At 43.9% G+C, this 21,173-nt stretch overlaps 2 protein-coding genes across 4 annotated transcripts; one reads left to right on the forward strand and one right to left on the reverse strand.

Moving 5' to 3' along the window:
- Positions 1-499: 499 nt before the first annotated feature.
- On the reverse strand, positions 500-2,192 carry ROMO1 (reactive oxygen species modulator 1). 2 transcript variants are annotated; one of them, XM_027558696.1, is made up of 3 exons: positions 1,959-2,192; positions 1,639-1,769; positions 500-697 (listed from the first exon to the last, which is right to left on the reverse strand). In XM_027558696.1, the coding sequence occupies exons 2-3, from the start codon at positions 1,767-1,769 to the stop codon at positions 589-591; spliced, it is 240 nt and encodes a 79-aa protein (XP_027414497.1). In that variant the 5' UTR covers positions 1,959-2,192; the 3' UTR covers positions 500-588. The 2 variants fall into 2 exon arrangements, with proteins under 2 accessions (XP_027414497.1, XP_027414498.1); XM_027558697.1 differs by having other exon boundaries at positions 1,639-1,867; positions 1,959-2,061.
- On the forward strand, positions 2,058-20,432 carry NFS1 (NFS1, cysteine desulfurase). 2 transcript variants are annotated; one of them, XM_027558693.1, is made up of 13 exons: positions 2,058-2,218; positions 2,831-2,940; positions 3,650-3,766; positions 4,468-4,551; positions 8,328-8,480; positions 10,985-11,078; positions 12,384-12,518; positions 14,092-14,249; positions 14,854-14,959; positions 15,039-15,120; positions 15,757-15,840; positions 16,441-16,530; positions 18,603-20,432. In XM_027558693.1, the coding sequence occupies exons 1-13, from the start codon at positions 2,122-2,124 to the stop codon at positions 18,664-18,666; spliced, it is 1,374 nt and encodes a 457-aa protein (XP_027414494.1). In that variant the 5' UTR covers positions 2,058-2,121; the 3' UTR covers positions 18,667-20,432. The 2 variants fall into 2 exon arrangements, with proteins under 2 accessions (XP_027414494.1, XP_027414496.1); XM_027558695.1 differs by lacking the exon at positions 2,058-2,218 and adding an exon at positions 2,236-2,360.
- Positions 20,433-21,173: the final 741 nt, after the last annotated feature.

Raw genomic sequence — 21,173 nt, forward strand, 5'->3', positions numbered from 1 at the left:
ATGGGATTCTCCAGGCAAGAGTAGGGTAGTGGGTTGCCAGGCCCTGCTCCAGGGGGTCTTCCCAACCCAGAGACTGAACCTGTCTCATGCCTCCTGCATCAGCAGGTGGATTCTTGACCGCTAGTGCCATCTGAACTTGTGAGGCTACAAAAGTGGTTTGAATTTGTTCTTTTCCTGATCAAGTCATATATGAAGACAATATTGGGGTATACAACGTAATAGCACTGGAAATACGGCTGGTTAATCTTGCACTGTGACCTTGAGGAAATGTAGACTTAACAGTTTAAAGGTGAGAAACTAAGCATCAACCTTAAAGGGCTGAATAATAAGGATTTCCAAGAATCTATGAACAGTCTTAATGCATGATAAATCATTCCAAGTTTGGATTAACAGAGAAAGCTCTTGTGAAACAAGAAACCAAACCTCAGGCCACCTCCGAAGATCTTTAAGCAAGCTGGGTAACGGGCTTTGAGAGGAAAAAATGCTTCTAAACAGAAACTCCGAATACTCAAAGACTTGCTTTATTATAGTACACATGGGATGGAACTGGTGGGATGGGGTGGATGTTGTGGGCAACCACTGCCCTGATTAGCATCGGATGCCCATCCCGATGGCCATGAATGTGCCAAAGGTGCCGCCACTCTGCATCATGGTTTTTCCGATGCCGCCCATCAGCTCCCGACCCCGCATTCCGATCCTGAGGGAGGAGGAAACCAAGATGGGGCCACTTGAGAACAACAATACAGGGAGGAGCATTAACTAACCCTTTCCAATTCATAATCAGGCACTGCTGAAGTCTGGCAGGACATTATTACCTCTTGACACATGGAGTGAGTAATGCTAAGGACAAGGATCCATTAGGATCTCCGGGCAACTGACGGGTTTGTGGGAGGCAACAGAAGCAGTATAAAGTACAGAAACAGGGAAATCATTTTTGGGTGCTGGTTTTGCCTCCAGGGTATACATGATCCAATACAACATTTTTTAGATGGTGTTAAAACAATGATTGGGGGCTCAGACCTGGGGTCAAGAACTACGTGCAATTTACAGGCTGTGTCAAGTGTATAATGAGGCTCTTAACATTCACAGCAGTGTTGTGATAACAGGGCATTCACTGACAGTAGACGCTCGGTAAACGATAATTTATTTACCAGGAACAATAGCATCTTTTATGTGTGAAAACTAGAGTGTAGAGTTTATCTGCTTAATTTCTACATCCTGTTCCCAGTGCAGTGAAATTAAGTTTGTTTCGCCATGAGCCTAACAGGAGTAAAACAGAACAGCCATTTATTGAGCACTTAATATGTGCCAGGTTCTCTGTTAAGTGTGGTCTGATTTGAGCTTAGAATTCTACATGATGTAGAGGTTTACTGACCTCATTTCTACGTGAAACCCGGGCTCCTACTTGCCTAAGGTTACAGAATAAGGGTCAGAAAGCAGTTTGAATCAGAGCTCGTATTCTCAACCATTTAGATTATCAACTGTCCTCCCCGACTGAAGGTGCTTAGGAAAATAGTCTCGTTCGTTACAGGGCAGAGACAGAACTGGAAAGTAGTAAGCTCTATTCGGGCTGTAGGCCGAGAGCTGTGGGCTGGGAAAATCAGGTAGTCCCCAGAGATCACCGCCCGCGCCCCTCACCTGAGACAGGAAAAGGTGCCGAAGAGCGCCCCCGCCGCCATGCCCACGGCGCAACCCATCACGAAGCCCATCTTCACGCGGTCGAAACAGCTTGGCTGGGACTGTCCATAGGGACCCACGGCCACCGGCATCTGCGGGGTTCGAAGGTTAGGGAAGTGTGGGCCTAGCCGCCAGCCCGAGACTCCAGCAGAGGCCAGAGGAGGTGCGATAGGGAACCGGCCCAGGGGTTCTGGGAAATCCGAGAAAGAAAAGAAGGGTGTAGCCCGACTCCATCACCCACTGTGCGTTCGAGTCCCCGCGCCACGGTGCCCCCACCTCACCTCGTTCGTGGCTTCGGTCGCTCAGATCTACGTCTTACACGGAACGCGAGCTGGTGCGCACTCGAGATCCGAGGAAGCGCTTCCGGGGCGCGGAGTAGTACTTCCGGGATCCTGTAGCTGAGGACTGTAGCGGCTTTGGGCGGGGGGCTCTGCCACCGGGACCATGCTGCTGCGAACCGCTTGGAGGCGGGTGGCCACGGCCGCGCCCGCGGCTCCGGGGCCGAGGGCCAAGCCGCCCATTCGGGGGCTGCGCCTGCGCGGTACGCTCGGGGGCCCGCTCGCCGCCACCTTCCTGGAGGCGCGGAACTTTCTCCTGGGCTAGGCGACTTACCTGCATATTCAGGAGTCTTCCTCTTCCGCTACCCCGACCCTCTGACCCTTCCTCTTGACTGCATCCCTCAGGTTTTCTCATACCGGCTCTCTGAACCGTTGACTTCGCCGCATCCCCCCACCCGCACTTCACATCCTGCACCGCAGGCCCTCAAAGCCCTAAAATTCGGCCATCGGACCTCTCCTGACCCAATTGTAGAGATGCTAGTGGTCCAGCCAGTAACCTCTGAAGGAGATCTTACCTACCGTCTCCACGTTCCTTCTCAGGGGCTTTGCCCTTTCGGAGATTTCCTCACTCCAACGACGCAATTTGAATGTTGTCTCAGCACCCTACCCTAAGAACCCTGTCTCTCTCCCTTACCTCTTTTTTTACAGTTTGCTCAACTTTTCCGATGTTCTGTTTCCTTTTGCGTTGAGATTCGCTCAGCATCGCTTAAACTTATGTCACCTCCGTCCAGCCTTTCCATTCTGTTGTTTGGGATGCCCTGTGTGCAGAGTTGGATCCTCTCTCACCTGGCCCCTCCGTTCCATTTTTTTGTCAGGTATAGACCTTACTCCCCAGTCTGCTGTTGCCTCTGATGCAGCCATTGCTCTGGAGGCGGAGTCAGTGCTGCGACCTCTGTACATGGATGTGCAAGCTACAACTCCTCTGGTAAGGATGGAGGGGCAGCTTTCCCTGAGCTGTTTAGTGGAGTTATACTGTAGAAGTGGCAGTGCACAGAAATGGCTGAATCCCTGTAGAGGTGAGAGCCATTGAGAAGTGTGTGCTGGGAAAGCAATGAGCCAGGAGACTGGAGGCTTACATTGTAGTCCACTAGAAGTGTCTTTACTGCTTACTAGCTATTGATCTTGGTCAAGTCACTTCATTGCCGGCACTCTCCTAGTAGTTAAAAGCATAGGGTCTGAAATTACTGGACCCCTGCTTACTATACGCATTTGGGCAAGAATTAAATAGGTTAAAAGATATAAAGCAGCCCTTAGAATAGTGCCTGGCACATGATGAGCACTGGAATATTAATGCACGTTTTCATCAACATCCTCTCCTAGATATCACATTGCTTGGCAGTGAAAACACCTACAGACACAACTGTCAGGAAAAAGCAGTGTTTGTAGATTATCTGAGGAGATGGTAGAATAAAATGATTTAAGACAGATTGGGGAAAAAAAGACAGATTGGGAGGAGAGTGTATTAAGATAATATTTGGTTAGAACCTGAGGGGATGGGAGAATGTTTGAGACCTAATCTAGGCAGGGTCTGAAGGATTGGGGGTGTGTTGAGGCAGGTTGGGTAGGTCAGGGGATGGAGTGGGGCCTGAGTTAACTATGGGCTCAAGGAGACTGGTCTGTTCTGTTTTGTCCAGGACCCTCGGGTGCTTGATGCCATGCTCCCTTACCTAGTCAACTACTATGGAAACCCACACTCCCGGACACATGCTTATGGCTGGGAGAGTGAGGCTGCCATGGAATGTGCTCGCCAGGTTAGTACAGAGGACTCTAGGAAGTTCTGATGTCAGAGGTTTCAGTGACCTGTGGGTGGCATTTTTTTTTTTTTTTTTTAGTATCTGTGGGTGAAGGTGGAAATGGTTTGGGGCTCTCTCAGCAAGAGATTCAAAGGACAGGCCTTTGGAGTCCCTCTGAAGGCATTCGATTAGTTTCCACATTTCCTGGCTAACTGACCTTTGTTATTTTGTTATCTGACTTCTCGAAGCTTCAGTTTCCTCACATTGAAAATGGAGGTTGAGGGGAGTCCAGTGGATAGAATTCTGGGCTTTCGCTCCTGGGGGTCTCGATTTGATCTCTGTTCAGGGAACTAAGATCCAGCAAACTGTGTGGCATGTCCAAAAGAAAATGGAGATTGTAGTAGTTCCTACTCCTTAAGGTTTTGGGGTGGATTAAATCAGACAATACTAGTGATATGTTTGTAGACATGATGCCTGTGCATACTAAGAACTCATAAGTGCTTTTTCAAAAACACCAAAGTTGTTATTAATTGGATTTGGGATGTAGTTGAATATATCCCTTTGTCTGATCCTAGTGGGTACAGAACTGCTTCTTGAGCAGTTGACAGATTGCGGTGGAGCTCTTCATGCTCCAGACTGCTGTCTTAGTTGTCACCACAGCCCCATTCCTGCTGAGGAAACTAATGCTCCTTATTTCTGCTTCTTGTCTTGACTTGCAGCAAGTAGCATCTCTGATTGGGGCTGATCCTCGTGAGATCATTTTCACTAGCGGTGCTACTGAATCCAACAACATAGCAATTAAGGTAAGAGAACCAGAAGGCATATCTGGGCTTTCCTGACCTGGGAGATGGTTTCCTGCCATCAGTTAGGCTCATGTGTCTTTCCCAGTCACCCACCTTCATCATATCATGAAAAAAGACACAGACACATCACCCTTTTTCTAATTTGTTGCTTCCTTCAGCCCTGTGTAGTTGACTGTATCTAAAGTTTGCTCCTGGTGAACTGAATTCAGTCCCGTAGTTGGATAGGAAAGGAGGTGGCTCTTGGGTCATCAAACACGTGGTGTTTTGGATGACAGCTACTTCAGAGGATAAATGGTGACTCAATCCTTTTTCCCATCCTTTAGATCTACTCACAATGAAGTCCAGAATACACTCGTAATTGAATAGATTTCTCTGCTTCTTATTACCAAGTTTACCCTTATATCTATGATTTCAGGGCTGCCTTTTTCTCAGCCTTCCTTTTCTCTCCAGTGAGATCTGTTTGCAGCAAGTTCTTCCTGTTTCTTTAGATGTCCCTGTTTTTAAGTCCTGGTTGCCTAGGTGCTGTCTGAAGACATTTACTTAATCACCTGTTCTGAGATTAGTCACTCTGTCCTTGGGACGTCTTTGATGCTAACGAAAGTAAAATTCCACTCTCAGTAATCATGTCAGTGTTTCATAGAACAGTCATGCCTGACTGGGGCCTGGTTACCAGGGTCACTTGTGTAAATACCAAGGCTCTGATAAATTGTGGGCTGCTGTAGGTTCAGTGCTGGCTCTATCCCCTCTCATCATGGTCTCTCACCTGTGTTGCCAGTATTGTTTTTTTCTGACCTTGGACTCTGTAGGAGGCCTAGGCCTGGGCCAGGTTCCAGAGTCATCAGCACTCACCGGATCCTGTTAACAGGAGTGTCCTTCCTTGGGACTGCAGAGACCTCAGAGCCATGCGTGTGGTCTCTTCAAAGATGAGGATGGTTTCTGGAATGGGGAGCATTTTCAAAACTTTGAAAATATTTGCTTTGAAAGCTTCCACAGATTCTCAGACCTCAAGGTCAAGGATTGCTAAGAGTGGTTGTGACCGTTTTCCCCTTAGACTCCTGGATGGGTAAATATCTGTCTGCTGGTAGAGGATTCAACATTCTGGGTAACTGAGATAGGAGGAGGGGGAGGGACCTTTTAAATGTTTTCATTTTTATGTTCCTTGTCCCTAAGAACATTTTTATGTAGTCATAATTTTGGCCTAATTAGTTTCATATTCTGCTTTTAACATAGTACCCTGGGAGGGGTGGGGTTGCACCTTTTATTTAAGTTTTTTAAGGAATTCATGTATATGCAGTGAAATTTTTTTAACCCTATGGAAAGATTTATTTATTAATTTTTACCAGAGTATAGTTGCTTTACAATGTTGTGTTTATACTGTACAGTGAAGTGAATCAGCTATAAATACACATATATCCCCTCTTTTTTAGATTTCCTTCCCATTTAGATCACCACAGAGTACTGAGTAGAGTTCCCTGAGCTATACAGTAGGTTCTCATTATATGGAAAGGTTTAAACTTGAGTGTAGATCTTCCATTTCCTCGTCCCTACCAAAGAGACCTCAAGTCTGTTTAGTATTGTTCCAGAAAACAAATTGTACACACATATGCGTTTGCTTTTAATAGTTTCACATATTGTAGCATCCACATTTATTTTTCCATAGCCAATAATAACATATGTTATGTTTTTCCATTTTAAACTCCATAATATTTAATATACCTACATTATTTTTCATGGAGTTGTATTATTGCAGTTTACTCTTTATTCCTCTATTGTTGGATGTGTTTAATCTCTCCATTTTTTTTAAGGATTGTGAATACAATGAAAGCATATTTTGTCTCTATAGTATCATCTATGCTTTGAAATATTTCCCTAAATTCCCAAAAGAGGAGTCACAGTAAAGAGTGCTAATACAGCTTTTTTTAAAAATTTATTTATTTTTTAATTGAAGGATAGTTGCTTTGCAGAATTTTGTTAATACAGCTTTTAAGACATCTTTATAAATAATTCTCTGAAGAGTTTGTAGTGTAAGTACTGCCATCAGCAAGGAATGAGTATATGAGTTTTACTTCTACACTGCCAGCTTTAGGTATCAGTATCACCATATTTATATGTTATGTTGTTTACACAGAAATAAAACATATATACCCTACCATGTGTAAAATAGATAGCTAGTTGGAAGCTGCTATAATAGCACAGGAGCTCAGCCCCGTGCTCTGTGATGACCTAGAGGGGTGGGATGGGGGTGGAGTGGGAGGGAGGCTCTAGAGAGAGGGAATATATGAATGTTGTTGTTTAGTCTCTAAATTGGTCTGACTCTTTGCAAACCCATGGACTGTAGTCTGCCAGATTCCTGTGTCCATGGGATTTTTTTAGGCAAGATACTGGAGTGGGTTGCCATTTCCTTCTACAGGGGATCTTCTTGATCCATGGATCAAACCCACTTCTCTTATATTGGCAGATGGATTCTTTATCACTGAGCCACCAATTACTGCTGATTCATTTGTGGTACAGCAGAAACTGTTACTAATACAACATTGTAAAACAGTTATCCTCCAATTAAAAAAAAAAGAAATAAATGAGAAACACTTTTCCTGGGATACAAGGATAGGGATGTTTTCCATTTTCCATCTATGGTATAATAAAAAATGTATTTGGTCTTTGTTCTCTGTTCCTAGCACAGGGCTTCAAAAACCCTTGTAGTTTCCTGAATACTAGGAATGTCTTTGTTATTCATAATAAGCCCCCTTGGACCATAATGTGTTTCTGGTGATGAAGTGATTCTTGGTGGGCCCTTAGATAGTTTTAAGATGTAGGCTGGTCACTCCAGAAGGACGAAGAAGATGTGATTAGAGGGTTGTAACTTTGATCTGGGGAAGAAAGGGGGTTGGAGATTGAGTCTAGTCATATGGCCAGTGATTTAATCAGTCACGCCTGTGTTATATGAAACCGCTGTAAAAACTGGAAAATGAGGGGGAATTCCCTGGTGGTCCAGTGGCTGGGACTCCATGCTCCCAATGCAGGGGGCCCAAGTTCGATCCCTGGTCAGGGAACTAGGTCCCACATGCCACAACTAAGACCCCAGTACAGCCAAATAAATAAATAAAAATAAATATTAAAAAACAAAACAAAACTGGGAAACAAGAGTCAGAGGAGCTTCCAGGTTAGCTAACACGAGGATGTCCTGGCGGGTGGCATGCTTGATGCTCTGAGCCCTTCCCTGCCTCAGACCTCATCCTGTGCAGCTCTTCCGTTTGGCCATTCATGGGCTCTATCTTCTGTGATAAAGCTATGATAGTAAGTGTAGTGTTTTCAGTGAATTCTGTGAATCATAGGGGATTACTGAATCTTAGGGGGCTATGCATCACCAGCTCAATGGACATGAGTTTGAACAAACTCCCTGAGATAGTGAAGGACAGGAAAGCCTAGAGTTTTGCAGTCCATTGTGTCACAAAGAGCTGACTTAGTGATTAAACAACAACAACAAGGGGGCTGTGGGAAGTCTTTTATTTGTAGCCATCTGGGGAAATATGGATGGGGAGCTTGTGACATCTAGGCCTCACAGCTGGCATCTGAAGTGGAGGCAGACCTGTGAGACTGAGGCACTTAACCTGTGGGATTTTCACTAGTGGGATAGTTAGTGTCAGAATTAAGTTGAATTGTAAGACACACAGTTGTCAGAGAATTGATGTTGGACCATACCGCCCTTATCCACTTACTCAAGTCACTGCTGTCTCTCTGAGTATATTCTTCATTTTTCCACCACCACCAACTTCTAGGGAGTGGCCAGGTTCTACAGGTCCCGGAAAAAGCACTTGATCACCACACAGACAGAACACAAATGTGTCTTGGACTCCTGCCGTTCACTGGAAGCTGAGGGCTTTAAAGTCACCTACCTCCCGGTGAAGAAGAGTGGAATCATTGACCTGAAGGTAAGAGGGCATGATAGGGGGAGCCTGGCTTCAATCTATAAAACTGTCTCTTTAGCCTCAGCTGGAGCTTGAAAGACTAGATCTAATGGTGAGGGAGGGCTTTAGAGAAATAGGTCTCTCACTGGGACCCAGAGTATGTTCTCCTTGAGAGGGCACCATCTTCCTTTTGTCTGGAGGATTTGTTTCTCAGCTTAGTTGGTGCTTCCTGGTCTGTGTGAGAGCCACTGACCATGTATGCAGGATGCCAGAGACTAACACTCACCGTGGGAAAGCTTTGGCCTCCTTCACCCTTCACTGATGTTTCTCATCCTTCAAAAGGGTAGGTGTAGTTTTGTGAAGAATATTTCCCTTTGGGACCCGTATAGATGTTTTTAAATTTTATTTATTGATTCATTAATTTCTGGCTGCGCTGGGTCTTGGTTGCCTTGTGTGGGTTCCCTGTAGTTGTGGTGCACAGGCTCCTCACTGTGGTGGCTTCTTTTGTTGTGGACGATGGGCTCTAGGTGCATGGACTCAGTAGTTGCAGCACATGGGCTCAATAGCTGCAGCTCGAAGGCTCTAGAATGTGGGCTTAGAAGTTGTGGTGCACAGCTTAGTTGCCCTACAGCACGTGGGATCTTCCCGGACCAGGAATCGAACCCTTATCCCCTGCATTGGTGGGCAGATTCATATCCACTGTGTCAGGAAAATCTGATTCACAATTTTCAAAAGGTATATTCCATTTATAGTTATTACAAAATATTGGCTATATTCCCTGTGTTGTACAATATATCCTTATAACTTATTTTATACATTTTTTGCCTATTTTTATTTTATTATTTTAAAATTTTGGGCTGCACCCTGTAGCATGTAGGATCTTAGTTCCTTAACCAGGGATCAAACCCACACCCCCTGCATTGGAATTCTTTAACCACTGGACTGCCTGGGAAGTCCCTTATTATTTTTATTCCAACAGGTTTTTTTTTTTTTTTTTTTTGCTGCACCTTGAGGCATGTAGGTTCTCAGTTCCCTGATCAGGGATCGAGCCATTCCCTTTATTTTATTTAATGGCTTTTTACTTCTTTGCTCTGTTGTGTGCCTGTGCCTATTTTTCCACTAGGCTTAGCTTCCTGAACTTGGGGAGTGCATATTTTCTGGATTTTCATTTCTCCTAATACTTAACATAATGTCTTTCTTTCACTCTCTACTATTTATTGTGTCATAGTGCCAGGCACTGGGGATAAAGGGACGAATAAGACAAGCCTAGTCTGTGCTTTCAAGGAGCTTATATTCTAGTGAAAGGACAGGTAACATGTAAACAAATGTATAAATGATTATGAATTGGGATATATACTATAAAGGAAGTAAAGAAGAAGCTGAGAGAAATGAAACATTGAGAACTTCCATTAGACCAGTGTCAGGGAAAGCATCATAGATGCTGGGAGGTTGATTACTAGTTTCTTTAGGATAAATGTTTCCGTCAGATGTGGTCCCTATGTCAATGTTAATAGTAACCTTGTTTTTTACTACTTATTTTGTTCTTTGCCACTTACTCTGACAACCTTATGTAGGAAAGGCTCCCCCTCTTTTTTTTTAATGAAGTTTTTAATTTTTAAATTATAGATTCTCATGTAGTTGTCAGAAGTAATATAGACAGATCTCATGTATCCTTTATTCATTTCTCTTAATGATAACATCTAGCAAAAGTATAGTATAATATTACAACCAGGATATTGATGTTAATACAATCTCCTGGTTTTGTTCTGATTTCCCTGGTTTTACTTGTACTCACTTGTGTGTGTGTGTTTAGTTCTATGCATTCTAGTTTCATCACATGTGTAGGTTTATGTAACTATCAACCACAGTGATGCCTTATTTTTTTTTTCTAAATATGTATTTAGTTTTGGCTATGCTGGGTCTTCATTGCTGCCTGGAGGCTTTCTCTAGTGGTGAGCAGGGGCTACTCTAGTTGTGTTGTATAGTCATCTCATTGCAGTGGCTTCCCTGCTGCAGAGCACAGACTCTGTGGTGTGCGGGCTTCAGTAGTTGAGACATGTGGGCTCAATATTTGTGGCTCGAGGACTCCAGAGAACAGACTCAGTAGTCGTGGTGCATGGGTTAGTTGCTCCATGGCATGTGTGATCCTCCTGGACCAGGGATTGAAGCAGTGTCCCCTGCATTGCCAGGTGGATTCTTAACCACTGGACTACCAGGGAAGTCCCATGGAATTCTTTTAAAACCACTAATTTGATCACCATTTCTTTAATTTTGTCATTTCAGTAATGTTATGTAAATGAAATGTTAGTAATATAGTGTGTAATCTTTTGGGATTGGCTATTTTCACTTAGCATAAGTCTTAGGCGAATCATTTAAGTTGTCGCCTGTCTCTGTAGTCTGTTCCTTTTTGTTGCTGAGTAGTAGTCCACAGAATGGAAGGCCCCTGTTCACAACTAACCTTGCTTACATTCTGAGTTAGAGACGACTCTGTTCATACTATATGGTCTCTTTACTCCTGATATTCTTAGGAACTAGAGGCTGCCATCCAGCCAGATACCAGCCTGGTCTCAGTCATGACTGTGAACAATGAAATTGGAGTGAAGCAGCCCATTAAGGAAATAGGTAAGTATCATGGGTGGACCCTGATGCTTGCCCACCACTGGGATCCATCTGAGGAGCAGGACTGGACTAGGAGCTGAAAGACTATATAGAGTGCAATAAGGAAACCTAGGGAAAGAGGGCTTCAGTTCCTTGTTCAAGGACATATTGTAAATGGCACAGCTAGTATTTGAACCCAGGTCTTATACCACTTGAGCTTCCCAGATGGTGCAGTGGTAAAGAATCTGCCTGCCAGTGCAAGAGACGCAAGAGCCTTGGGTTCGACCCCTGGGTTGAGAAGATCCCCTGGAGGAAGAAATGGCAACTCATTGCAGTATTCTTGCTGGGAAAATCCCATGGACAGAGAAGCCTGGGGGGCTACAGTCCCCGTGGTCATAGAAGAGTGGGACACGACTGAGCACACATGCACTGCACTGCTGTCCTTTTCATTTTACCGCAGCTGGTGCAGAAGGCAAAACAAAGAACCTCCACCTTTTTTTCTCTTCCTCTTTTAACTTTTTCGTTTTAGAACATCTGTTCACTGTGCTCATTTGGAGCCAGAGACATGTACCCCGTAACTTCTTAGGTACATTAGCAAATAGATCTATTAATTTTTGCTTCTTTTAAATCAATAAGGATCTAAAAATTAATCTGGTATATTGAAAGGCCAGTGTTAATGAGGTAGGAAGAGTCTTATGAATCAGAATATTGGATGTATTTTGATTTGATGCTTTGTGCTTTTTTTTTGACCACCATAACTTTTATTATTTTTGTAAGTTGGACTGTAATTGCTTTACAATGTTGTGTTAGTTTCTGCTGTACAATGAAGTGAATCAGTTGTATGTTTACATATGATCCCCTCTTTCTTGGACCTCCCTCTGACGCCCCTCCCCCCAACCATCCCACCCATCTAGGTCATCAGAGAGCACCAAGCTGAGCTTCTTGTACTTTACATTGGTTCCCGCTAGCTATCTATTTTACAGGTGGTAGTGTATATGTGTCAATCCTAATCTCTCAATTAATGGACATTATGTGGAATCTAGAAAAATGGTACAGAGGAACCTATTTCCAGGCTAGGAGTAGAGATGCAGGCATAGAGAATGGATGTGTGCACTTGCCCTTATTTATTCTAGTCAAGGACACGAGAGCTGAGAATGAGAGAGAGAGAGAGAGAGAAAGAGAGAGAGAGAAAGAGAGAAGTGATTTACTACGTGGCTAGGGCCAATACCAGATGTAATTTTGCCTCAGAACTCATAGTATATTATAGGACCACTGCCAGGTTACTTCCTAACATTGTGTTCTGGTTCTTCCCCTCTGTTGTTTTCTCAGGGCAGATTTGCAGTTCCAGAAAGGTGTATTTCCATACCGATGCAGCCCAGGCTGTTGGAAAAATCCCACTTGACGTCAATGACATGAAAATTGATCTCATGAGCATCAGTGGTCACAAAATCTATGGTCCCAAAGGTACTAGCCCCTCCTAGATTTCCTCCTCTCTGCACCACCCAACCCTTTGACAGGTGTTCCTGAGATTCATTTGGGACTCTCACTGCTCTCAGAGGAAGAGTGCTCTGCAGAATGCAGGTGTCATTTAATAATAGCCAGGAACAGTTGCCTATTTGCAGATTCTAGCAGTTACTATAAGCAGTCCATCCTTCACTGGTCTCTTTAGAAAATCCTTTCATGTAGATGTTAATTCGGTTGAGGAACAAAGGTTTTGTCATATCAAATTAGCTTGATAAGTCCAGTTATCTTGTCTAATCAACTGTGATTTGCAGATCAATATTCTTTTTTTTTTTTTTGACTGTGTGGCATGTGGGATTATAGTTCCCTGACCAGGGATTGAACCCATGGCCCCTGAAGTGGAAGCCTGGAGTCCTAACCACTGGACCTCCAGGGAAGTCTCAGATCAATATTCTTTGAGCCCTTTATTCCCTCGTGTTTTGCTTTAGCCTTAGGGGAAGATTGTATGGGCTTTTATGTGTTTTGGTGTTTGTTCCTAGCTTTATTAGTCTTTGCTCCTGTTAATCTCTCAAGGTACTTGTCTGTGTCCTATGGTCCTATTGGCATAGGAATATTTTCCAGCTGGAATTCTGCCTTTGCATGCCAGCCTTTGGGAAGAGACTGTTGTCCTCTGTTTTATGGAGGTAGCCATCCAAAATGAACAACTCTTCCTCTCTTTCCTGGGTGAGGGCCTGTGGTGGTTGGTTATGCCAGTATGCTTTCTGTGTCTGCAGGGTGTGTCATCCAGATGGACACCCTATGGGAAAAGGTGTGATAATTCCTGAAAGTACATAAGATGGCTTCTTCTAAAGCAGTAGTCCCCAGCCTTTTTGGCAGCAGGGACCAGTTTCATGGAAGACAATTTTTCCATGGACCAGGGATGGGGGCAGGATGGTTTCAGGATCCAAGTGCATTACATTTAATGTGGACTTTGTTTCTGTTATTAGTACATCAGTTCCACCTCAGATCATCAGATATTAGATCCCAGAGGTTGTGCTTCCAGAGGTTGTAAACAGTGTGTTTTTAAGTTAATTGTTTTTAAAAGCTCAACAGTCATTCTATCTTTAACTAAAATTGGCTTACTGGCTTTTATTGTAGATAAATTTGTTTTAATAAAACTAATTAACTCATATTGAGCAGAAGCTCTGTTCAGCACTAAAATGTATGCAAGTATCCCTCACTATCCAAACTCTTGCTTTTTGGACTCAGAATCTAAATAGATTTAGACGACATGGTAGCTCTCACTCTCCAGATGTAGTGTCTGAGCCCTTACTCTCTGAACTTGGGAACTGCAGAGACTCAGATAGTGTCAGATACCTGAATATGATTTTATTTTCATGGGGAAATGGAATATGTCTTAATAAATGCAGTTTGGTACATCCTGCATTAGTGTCCCCCACCCCCAACATTTTTTATTTTGAAAATTTTGGAGCTAACAGAAAAGTTGAAAGAATTTTTTGACCCCTTTGGAAAGTGATATTTTGTTTCATCTGCCTTTTCCTTTTTCTCTTTTTTTGTAACAAACTTTGTTTCCCAGGGGTCGGTGCCATCTACATTCGCCGGCGGCCCCGTGTGCGTGTGGAGGCCCTGCAGAGTGGAGGGGGGCAGGAGCGGGGTATGCGGTCTGGGACAGTACCCACACCCTTGGTGGTGGGGCTGGGGGCTGCGTGTGAGGTGGCACAGCAAGAGATGGAGGTATGGGGAAAGCAGTTCCCTCCCACAAATTCTTCCCCTGTGCTGGGTCTCCTGTTTAGCAGCTTCTTGGCATGACTGGGTCAGATCTTTGCCAGAAGAGGTGGTTTAAGAAAACTGCCTTTCTCTGAGTGCTGCTGGCATCCTGTTCTGAGGGAGGTGTCGTCGTTGCTGTTTAGTCACTCGGTCGTGTCCGACTCTTTGCGATCCCTTGAACTGCAGCCCATCAGGTTCCTCTGTCCATGGGGTTTCCCGGGCAGGCATACTGGAGTGGCTTACCATTTTCTTCTCTAGGGGATCTTCCTGACCCAGGATCAAACCCGCATCTCCTGCATTGTAGGCGGATTCTTTGCTGCTGGGCCAGCTGGGAAGCCCTGAGGGAGGTCTTATGGGCTCCAAATTCCAGGTCCTTTACTGGAACCACGTGTCCAGTATTTGAGCACCTCTGTGCTCACTGCTGTGGATACAGTGGTCTCCATGAGTAACACAAGACCATAGATGGTTAAATGCACAGTCACTTCTGGGCACAGGGTAGGGTTCCTCATCCTTTATATCTCTGAGCTGTTTAATGGTCACTATGCTTAGTCCTCCCTTGCCTGCTCCTCAGTATGACCACAAGCGAATCTCAAAGTTAGCTGAGCGACTGATACAGAAGATAATGAAGAGCCTTCCAGATGTGGTGATGAATGGGGACCCTGAGCACCATTACCCAGGTATGGTTGTGCCCATTCTGTCCTCGCCTGGAAGAGCCCTAGACTCTGAGCCTCCTCTCACAGTAGTTCTCTCTTTCAGGCTGTATCAACCTCTCCTTTGCGTATGTGGAAGGGGAGAGTCTGTTGATGGCACTTAAGGATGTTGCCTTATCCTCAGGGAGGTGAGTTGGACTGGATAAGCAGGGTCTGTGGCAGGACCAGTTAGTCTGGCTTTAAGTGTCGGGTTAATAAGCTTCCCATTGTGGAGATGACACGCACAGGAGCTTTTGGTTGAGAATAAAAGTCATTTTGTAAGCACCTATTTTTAGCCAGTTGGGCACAGGCTAAAGTTTGCCACCTTCGGAGGGCTTCCTGTGGTAGAGCTTTGTGCCTTTTGTGGTCCCAGGAGATGCCTGTATCTGTTCTAATGTTATTCTAGTAGTTCTGTTATAGCCCTCTAGAATTCAAGGATGTTCCAGAAGATACCAAGTGTTTAGCTGCTGTCTAGGCTGCTACAGATGATGCATTTGGTTGTAGGGAAGTGATCCCATGGTTCTCTGCCACTTCTTGTTACACTCAGCTCTTGTGGTATCACACTCTGTCATGCTTTGGCTGTGTCCTTGCTCATGGAAGATATCCTCCACAGGGGCCAGAGGAGCTCGATCCACACACTAGAAGGTGCAAGCAGCATCTGTCTCTTTAGCTCTGTCAGATGAGAATGTCTCTTTTGTCGTGATATGACTTCAGGGCTCTGGGGGTTTGTGGCCAGAAGGAGACTGGATGCTGAACTGAGCGAGGCTTTGTGTCTTTCTCCTTAGTGCCTGCACCTCTGCATCCCTGGAGCCCTCTTACGTGCTTCGAGCAATTGGCACTGATGAGGATTTAGCTCACTCTTCTATCAGGTTAGTCAACTGAGCTGCAGCATTTATGAAAGGTGTGCTCTTTTGTATTATTCATTTCCTGTTAGAGTCTTCCTCAGTCTAGTGTTTTTTTGTTTTTTTTTTTTTAACAAAAAAGTACCTATTTTTTATTTGGCTGCTCAGGGTCTCAGTTGTGGAATGCAGGATCTTAATTATGGCATGTGGGATCTAGTTTCCTGACCAGGGATAGAGCCCAAGCCCCCTGCATTGGGAGTGGAAAGTCTTAGCTGCTGGACCAATCTAGGGAAATACCCAATCTAGTTTTTCTTATCCCTTCATTCTTCACGAGTTTCTCAAGCAGTGGTTCTCAGACTTCACTGACTGTCACCTGGGAAGTTTGTGAATGATGAAGAGGTCTGAGTGCTGCACTCAAGAGATTCTGATTTGCTAAGTTTGGAGTAGGAAACTTCTTCTTGGATGATTCTCAGGTGACCCACAGACCATGTTTGGAGAAACTGTCCTGCAGGGGAAGGACTGTGTCTCTCCACGTCTTGTGGAGTAGAGCCTCATTGGGTACTTGCTGAATGAACTTACCCTGGTGCCACAGGTCTGATGCAGAGTTCCTCTCTGCGTCTTTTTCAGGTTTGGCATTGGCCGTTTCACTACAGAGGAGGAAGTGGACTACACAGTGGAGAAGTGCATTCACCATGTGAAGCGTCTTCGAGAAATGAGGTATGCACTCTTGTTCCAGAGACTCTTTGGAAGAAACTGCAGTGGTAGCTCCTTTCTTGTCCTCAAGCTATATATTCACCCTGCCAGAAACCAAAGTTTGAAAATCCTTGGCTTTCAGGATTTAGAGGAAGTCCTAAGGCAGGAAAGTGGATTTTCTTGGCTGCTTGTAAGAAAATGAAAAGGTGTCTTTAAAAACTAAAGAACCACATAAATTCAGATTGTTTTCATTATTTTATTAATTTATTTATTTGGCCTTGAGGCTTGCAGGATCTTAGTCCCCTGACCAGAATCCAACTGTGCTCCCTGCAGTGGAAGCACAGAGTCCTAACCACTGGACCTCCAGGGAATTCCCCGTCATTTTATTGATAATATTAATCGTGGTCTTGCATTTACTGATAATATTAATCGTGGTCTTGCAGCCATATCAATGCAGAATTCATGACTTGTAGACTAAGTTTAGGAAAACTCTATGAGATAGGGATTCTTAATTTGGGTTCTGTGGCTGAACTTCAGGATAACCCTGAAATTGTATGCTGTGTTTTACAGTTGTGCATTTTCTATGGAAGAAAGTCCATAGTTTTCATCAGATACTCAAAAGGTTAAGAACTTTTACTCAGTTTGCTTTGTAAAGATGCTTACAAAGGTCAAGATCCTTTACCAACCAGCTGCTACTAGGGGTTCTCCTAATAATCATAGGCTCTATGTTCATGGGAACATAAAGGCCTCTGGAATTCTTCAGAACTCTGTTCTGGTTCAGTTTGACTTTCAGGATTTTCTTGGTCTAGTTGGCAAGAGTGAGGTAGTTCAGGTACATACTGCTTTCGTGAGCTCCCCAGCCTTTCTAGGCTGTGAATTTTCCTTCACAGAGTCTGGTTGTATTGCTTAAATATCTATAGCTTGCTTAGCTTTGTTAGGCTCAGGATTCCTCCTTGGCTTGGCTCTCTCATACTCTCTCACTTGGCACACTCAGGGGGCATTTCTACTGACTGTGCTGCCAAGTGAGACATTCCTCATAACTGTGTGTTTTCAGCATCTTCACCCTATTCCTTCTGATGCCTTGCAAACAATTTCAACCTCGTCCCATTAGCCCTCAGCCAGAGTTTTATTTTGTGAGCCTGTGATATTAAGTCACCTTCCCTAAAGAGAAGGCTAACTTCAGAGTCTTGGAAAATGTCAAATAGAAAGGTGCTGGGGGACTTCCCTGACAGTCCAGTGGTTAAGACTGTGCTTCCACCGCAGGGCACACAGATCTGTACCTGGTCGGGAAATTAAGATCCCAGCATACCATGTGGTACAGCCAAAAATAAAGTTAAAAAAAAAAAAAAAAAAAAGTGTGCTTGGAATGCATAGTGTAATGGAGAGAGATAAACCAAGTTAACTGGAGAACTCCAAAATCCTATGGTTGTAACACATTGAAGTAATATCTGGTCTGGGAACATTATCTAAGGCATTCAAGCTGAAGGGGATCAGAGTTTAGCAGAGATCTCTCAGCAGCTGTTCTTGTATGAAATGGGATGCCCAAGTCCAAGACTCAGAAGATCCTTTTGAATTGGAGGTGGGTATGTTGGAAGTAGAGTCACCTCTGGGGAGATGAATCTTGTGGGAGTTGGATAATGGTGATACATACCCAGGTGATTTAGGGCCAGGTTCTGAGAAGTAGAGCAAAACCAAGAAGCAGGTGCCGAAAAGTCCATTTGTGTTCGGGGTTAGTAGAGAGGCTGAAACTTGCTGCTTATACTTGCTCTAAGGGTCTTGGTTCTCCCAGGGAAACTGTGTCCATAGCCTCTCACAAGTGGCTTGAGAGCTCCATGAATATAACCACGCTTGACACTCTTGGAGTGGCTTCATTGGAGCTGAGCCTGGGGTACTTAGTTATTAATGTTGGCAGCTGGGGAGAGGCTAGAGCTGACAAGGACTTTCTCAGACATCTGAGAAAGACTTGATAACCTCTTGTTTTGGGGTTATCAGGGTAGGAAGTAGAGGAGAGACAAGAACAGATGGAGGCAAGTTAGGGCTCAGTGCTATCTGCTTCCTAAGCCTTCACTCATCCAAATACCTCTTCTCTTTGGCAGCCCTCTCTGGGAGATGGTGCAGGATGGCATTGACCTCAAGAGCATCAAGTGGACCCAACACTAGAAGAGTGGGCCTCTAAGTTTGTGCTGGCTCCTCCTGCCTCATCAACTCATGCACAGCCAGGCATTTCGTTACCCCAGTGGCTGCTCCATGTTCAAACCAGAACTGGTGTAGCCCACCTGACTTCAGCATTGGCCTGCCTCTAAGACAGAAACATGAGAAAACTGTCTTTCTCTGGCCTCAGCTCCTTTGGTGGGGAACATTCCCCATTTCTTTCCAGGAATCCTTCTCTGGTCTTATAGTGAGTGGATGTTCTTATCCTGAACCAGGAGGGACATTTGCTATGAGCTGCTGCTGGACACATCTGTATCCTTGGTGGAGAGAGCCAGAGGAACTACAAAAACGCTTTTGTTCAGGGACCCTGATGCCCTGGGTGGACATTTGAGTTGTTGCTTACCGCTGCTGAGAGACTCACTTCTTCCGATAGAAGCATAATCATCTATGACTTCATCTTTTTTGTGGCTCCAAAGGCTACCTCTTCATATCGTCTATAGACTGAACTGCAAGTTTCTTAGAAGGCTTGTCTCCTCTGTGTTCTTGTCCTTCTTTTCTTTTGACCTAATGGAGCTAGAAATATCTGTATGACTGAGTCTACCTAGTCTTGTAGTAATTTATGTTTCTTTTAAAAAAAAATTGTTAATTTGAAGATTAGAGGAATAAAATCATCTTCCTGTATTTATTCTATGAGATGCTCAAGGAGAATTCCTGGAGAAGGAAATGGCAATCCACTCCAGTGTTCTTGCCTGGAGAATCCCAGGGACAGGGGAGCCTTGTGGGCTGCCGTCTCGGGTTGCACAGAGTCGAACACGACTGAAGCGACTGAGCAGCAGCAGCAAGGAGAATTCCAAGCTTGGGAATCGTAGGGCAGACTACTTCTTGATGTCAACAGATGAGTCTGCTTGCTTATTTCTTTAGTCAGCAATTATTTGGGTGCCTCACATTATTCTGGATATTTGGGATACACTGGTTAACAATACCAAAAAGTACTCTCGGTGAACTTTCATTCTAGCAGACAGAAAGAAAATAATAATTAAATAAGGCTATTATTATAGACTGTGATGAGTGCTGTGGCAGAAATTGAGTGGTAGAGAAAGTAACAGGGAAAGAACCTACCATGCTGGGTATACTAGGAAAGCTTTTTTGAGGAGGTGTTAATTAAGCACAAACATGATTTCTAGCCATCAAAAGAACTGGGGATTGGTGAGGAATAAGAAGGAACAGTAACAGCAAAGGGCCTGAGGCATGAAAAAGCATGGTGTTTGAGAAACAGAGGTCAAAACAGCCAGAGTAGAGTTTTGCGATTTGCGGGTCTGAAACCATAAGTGGGAGGTTACCAGCATTAAAAGGGGGAAGAAAGAAATTTTATTAGAGTACATCACATGTAAATATTTAAAAATTTTATTGAAGTATAGTTGATTTAAAATGTTACATTAATTTTTGCTGAAGAGCAAAGTTACTCAGTTATATGTATCTTCGTATTTTCCATTATGGTTTATCATAGGACATTGAGTATAGTTCCCTATGAAATACAGTAGGACTTTGTTGTTTATCCATCCTGTATATATACTAGCTTGTATCTGCTAATCCCAAACACCTGATCTTTTTCTTCCCTACTTGCCTCCCCCTTGGCACCTGCAATTCTGTTCTCTGTATCTTCCTCTAGTGTACAACAGGTGGTCAAGATGACATCTATGTCCTGCCAGTTCAGACCGAAAGCCACTCTGAGTCCTCTGAATTCTCAAATAAAATTGGTGGGTTCCTGACTAAAAGATCTGAATTTAGTTTCGACTTGTAACATATCAGACATAGGAAAGGAGAAATGAACTGAAACAGTGTCCGTTTCTCCATCGGCCATCTCAAGGAGAAGCAAAAGATTTTCAGGGAGTTGAGGGTGTTCCTGAGGCGAATCTTAGTTTCTGACCAGGGATCAAACCCCTGCAGGCATGGCCCCCCAAAAAAAATCAACATATGGGTACAAATATCTTTCTGAATTATAATTTTACTTGGGTATATGCCCAATACTGGGATACTGGATCATATGGCAACTCTAGTTTTAGTTTTGTGAGGAAGTTCCATACTGTTTTCCGTAATGGCTGCACCAATTTACACTCCCACCAACAGTATAGCACATATGTTAAGTATCTTATTTTTATCACAGATTTTAATGAGTTTACAGGTTGCAAATATATTTCTTATGTGAATGATACTCAAAGTTTGAAGGCCACTAGGCTAAAGTATGGTAAATGCAGACAAATGAGGAGGAGGAGATGGAATTAATAGTTTTCTGAATAAATTGTTTTATTTTGAATAATCTTAGATTTAGAGAAATGTTGCAAAGACAGTATAGAGTTGCATGTCTATCACCCAATTTCCTCTAATTTTTAACATCTTACTTAAAACTATGATGTCAAAACTAAGAGACTGACATCTATACATCAGTATTAACTAAACTTCAGATTTCATTCAGATTTCACCAGTTTCCCCACTAATGTCCTTTTTCTACTCCAGGA

This window comes from Bos indicus x Bos taurus, chromosome 13 (genome assembly GCF_003369695.1).
Source record: "Bos indicus x Bos taurus breed Angus x Brahman F1 hybrid chromosome 13, Bos_hybrid_MaternalHap_v2.0, whole genome shotgun sequence".
Classification (NCBI taxonomy): domain Eukaryota; kingdom Metazoa; phylum Chordata; class Mammalia; order Artiodactyla; family Bovidae; genus Bos; species Bos indicus x Bos taurus.

What these genes read in the sequence shown, in the direction of transcription:
- ROMO1 (XM_027558696.1), bottom strand. Translation starts at nt 1,769, where the DNA reads ATGCCGGTGGCCGTGGGTCCCTATGGACAGTCCCAGCCAAGCTGTTTC. An exon ending in GGCACCTTTTCCTGTCTCAG is followed by an intron (nt 698 to 1,638) that starts GTGAGGGGCGCG and finishes CTCCTCCCTCAG; the next exon opens with GATCGGAATGCGGGGTCGGG.
- NFS1 (XM_027558693.1), top strand. Translation starts at nt 2,122, where the DNA reads ATGCTGCTGCGAACCGCTTGGAGGCGGGTGGCCACGGCCGCGCCCGCG. An exon ending in TCGGGGGCTGCGCCTGCGCG is followed by an intron (nt 2,219 to 2,830) that starts GTACGCTCGGGG and finishes TTTTTTTGTCAG; the next exon opens with GTATAGACCTTACTCCCCAG. An exon ending in TGCAAGCTACAACTCCTCTG is followed by an intron (nt 2,941 to 3,649) that starts GTAAGGATGGAG and finishes TGTTTTGTCCAG; the next exon opens with GACCCTCGGGTGCTTGATGC.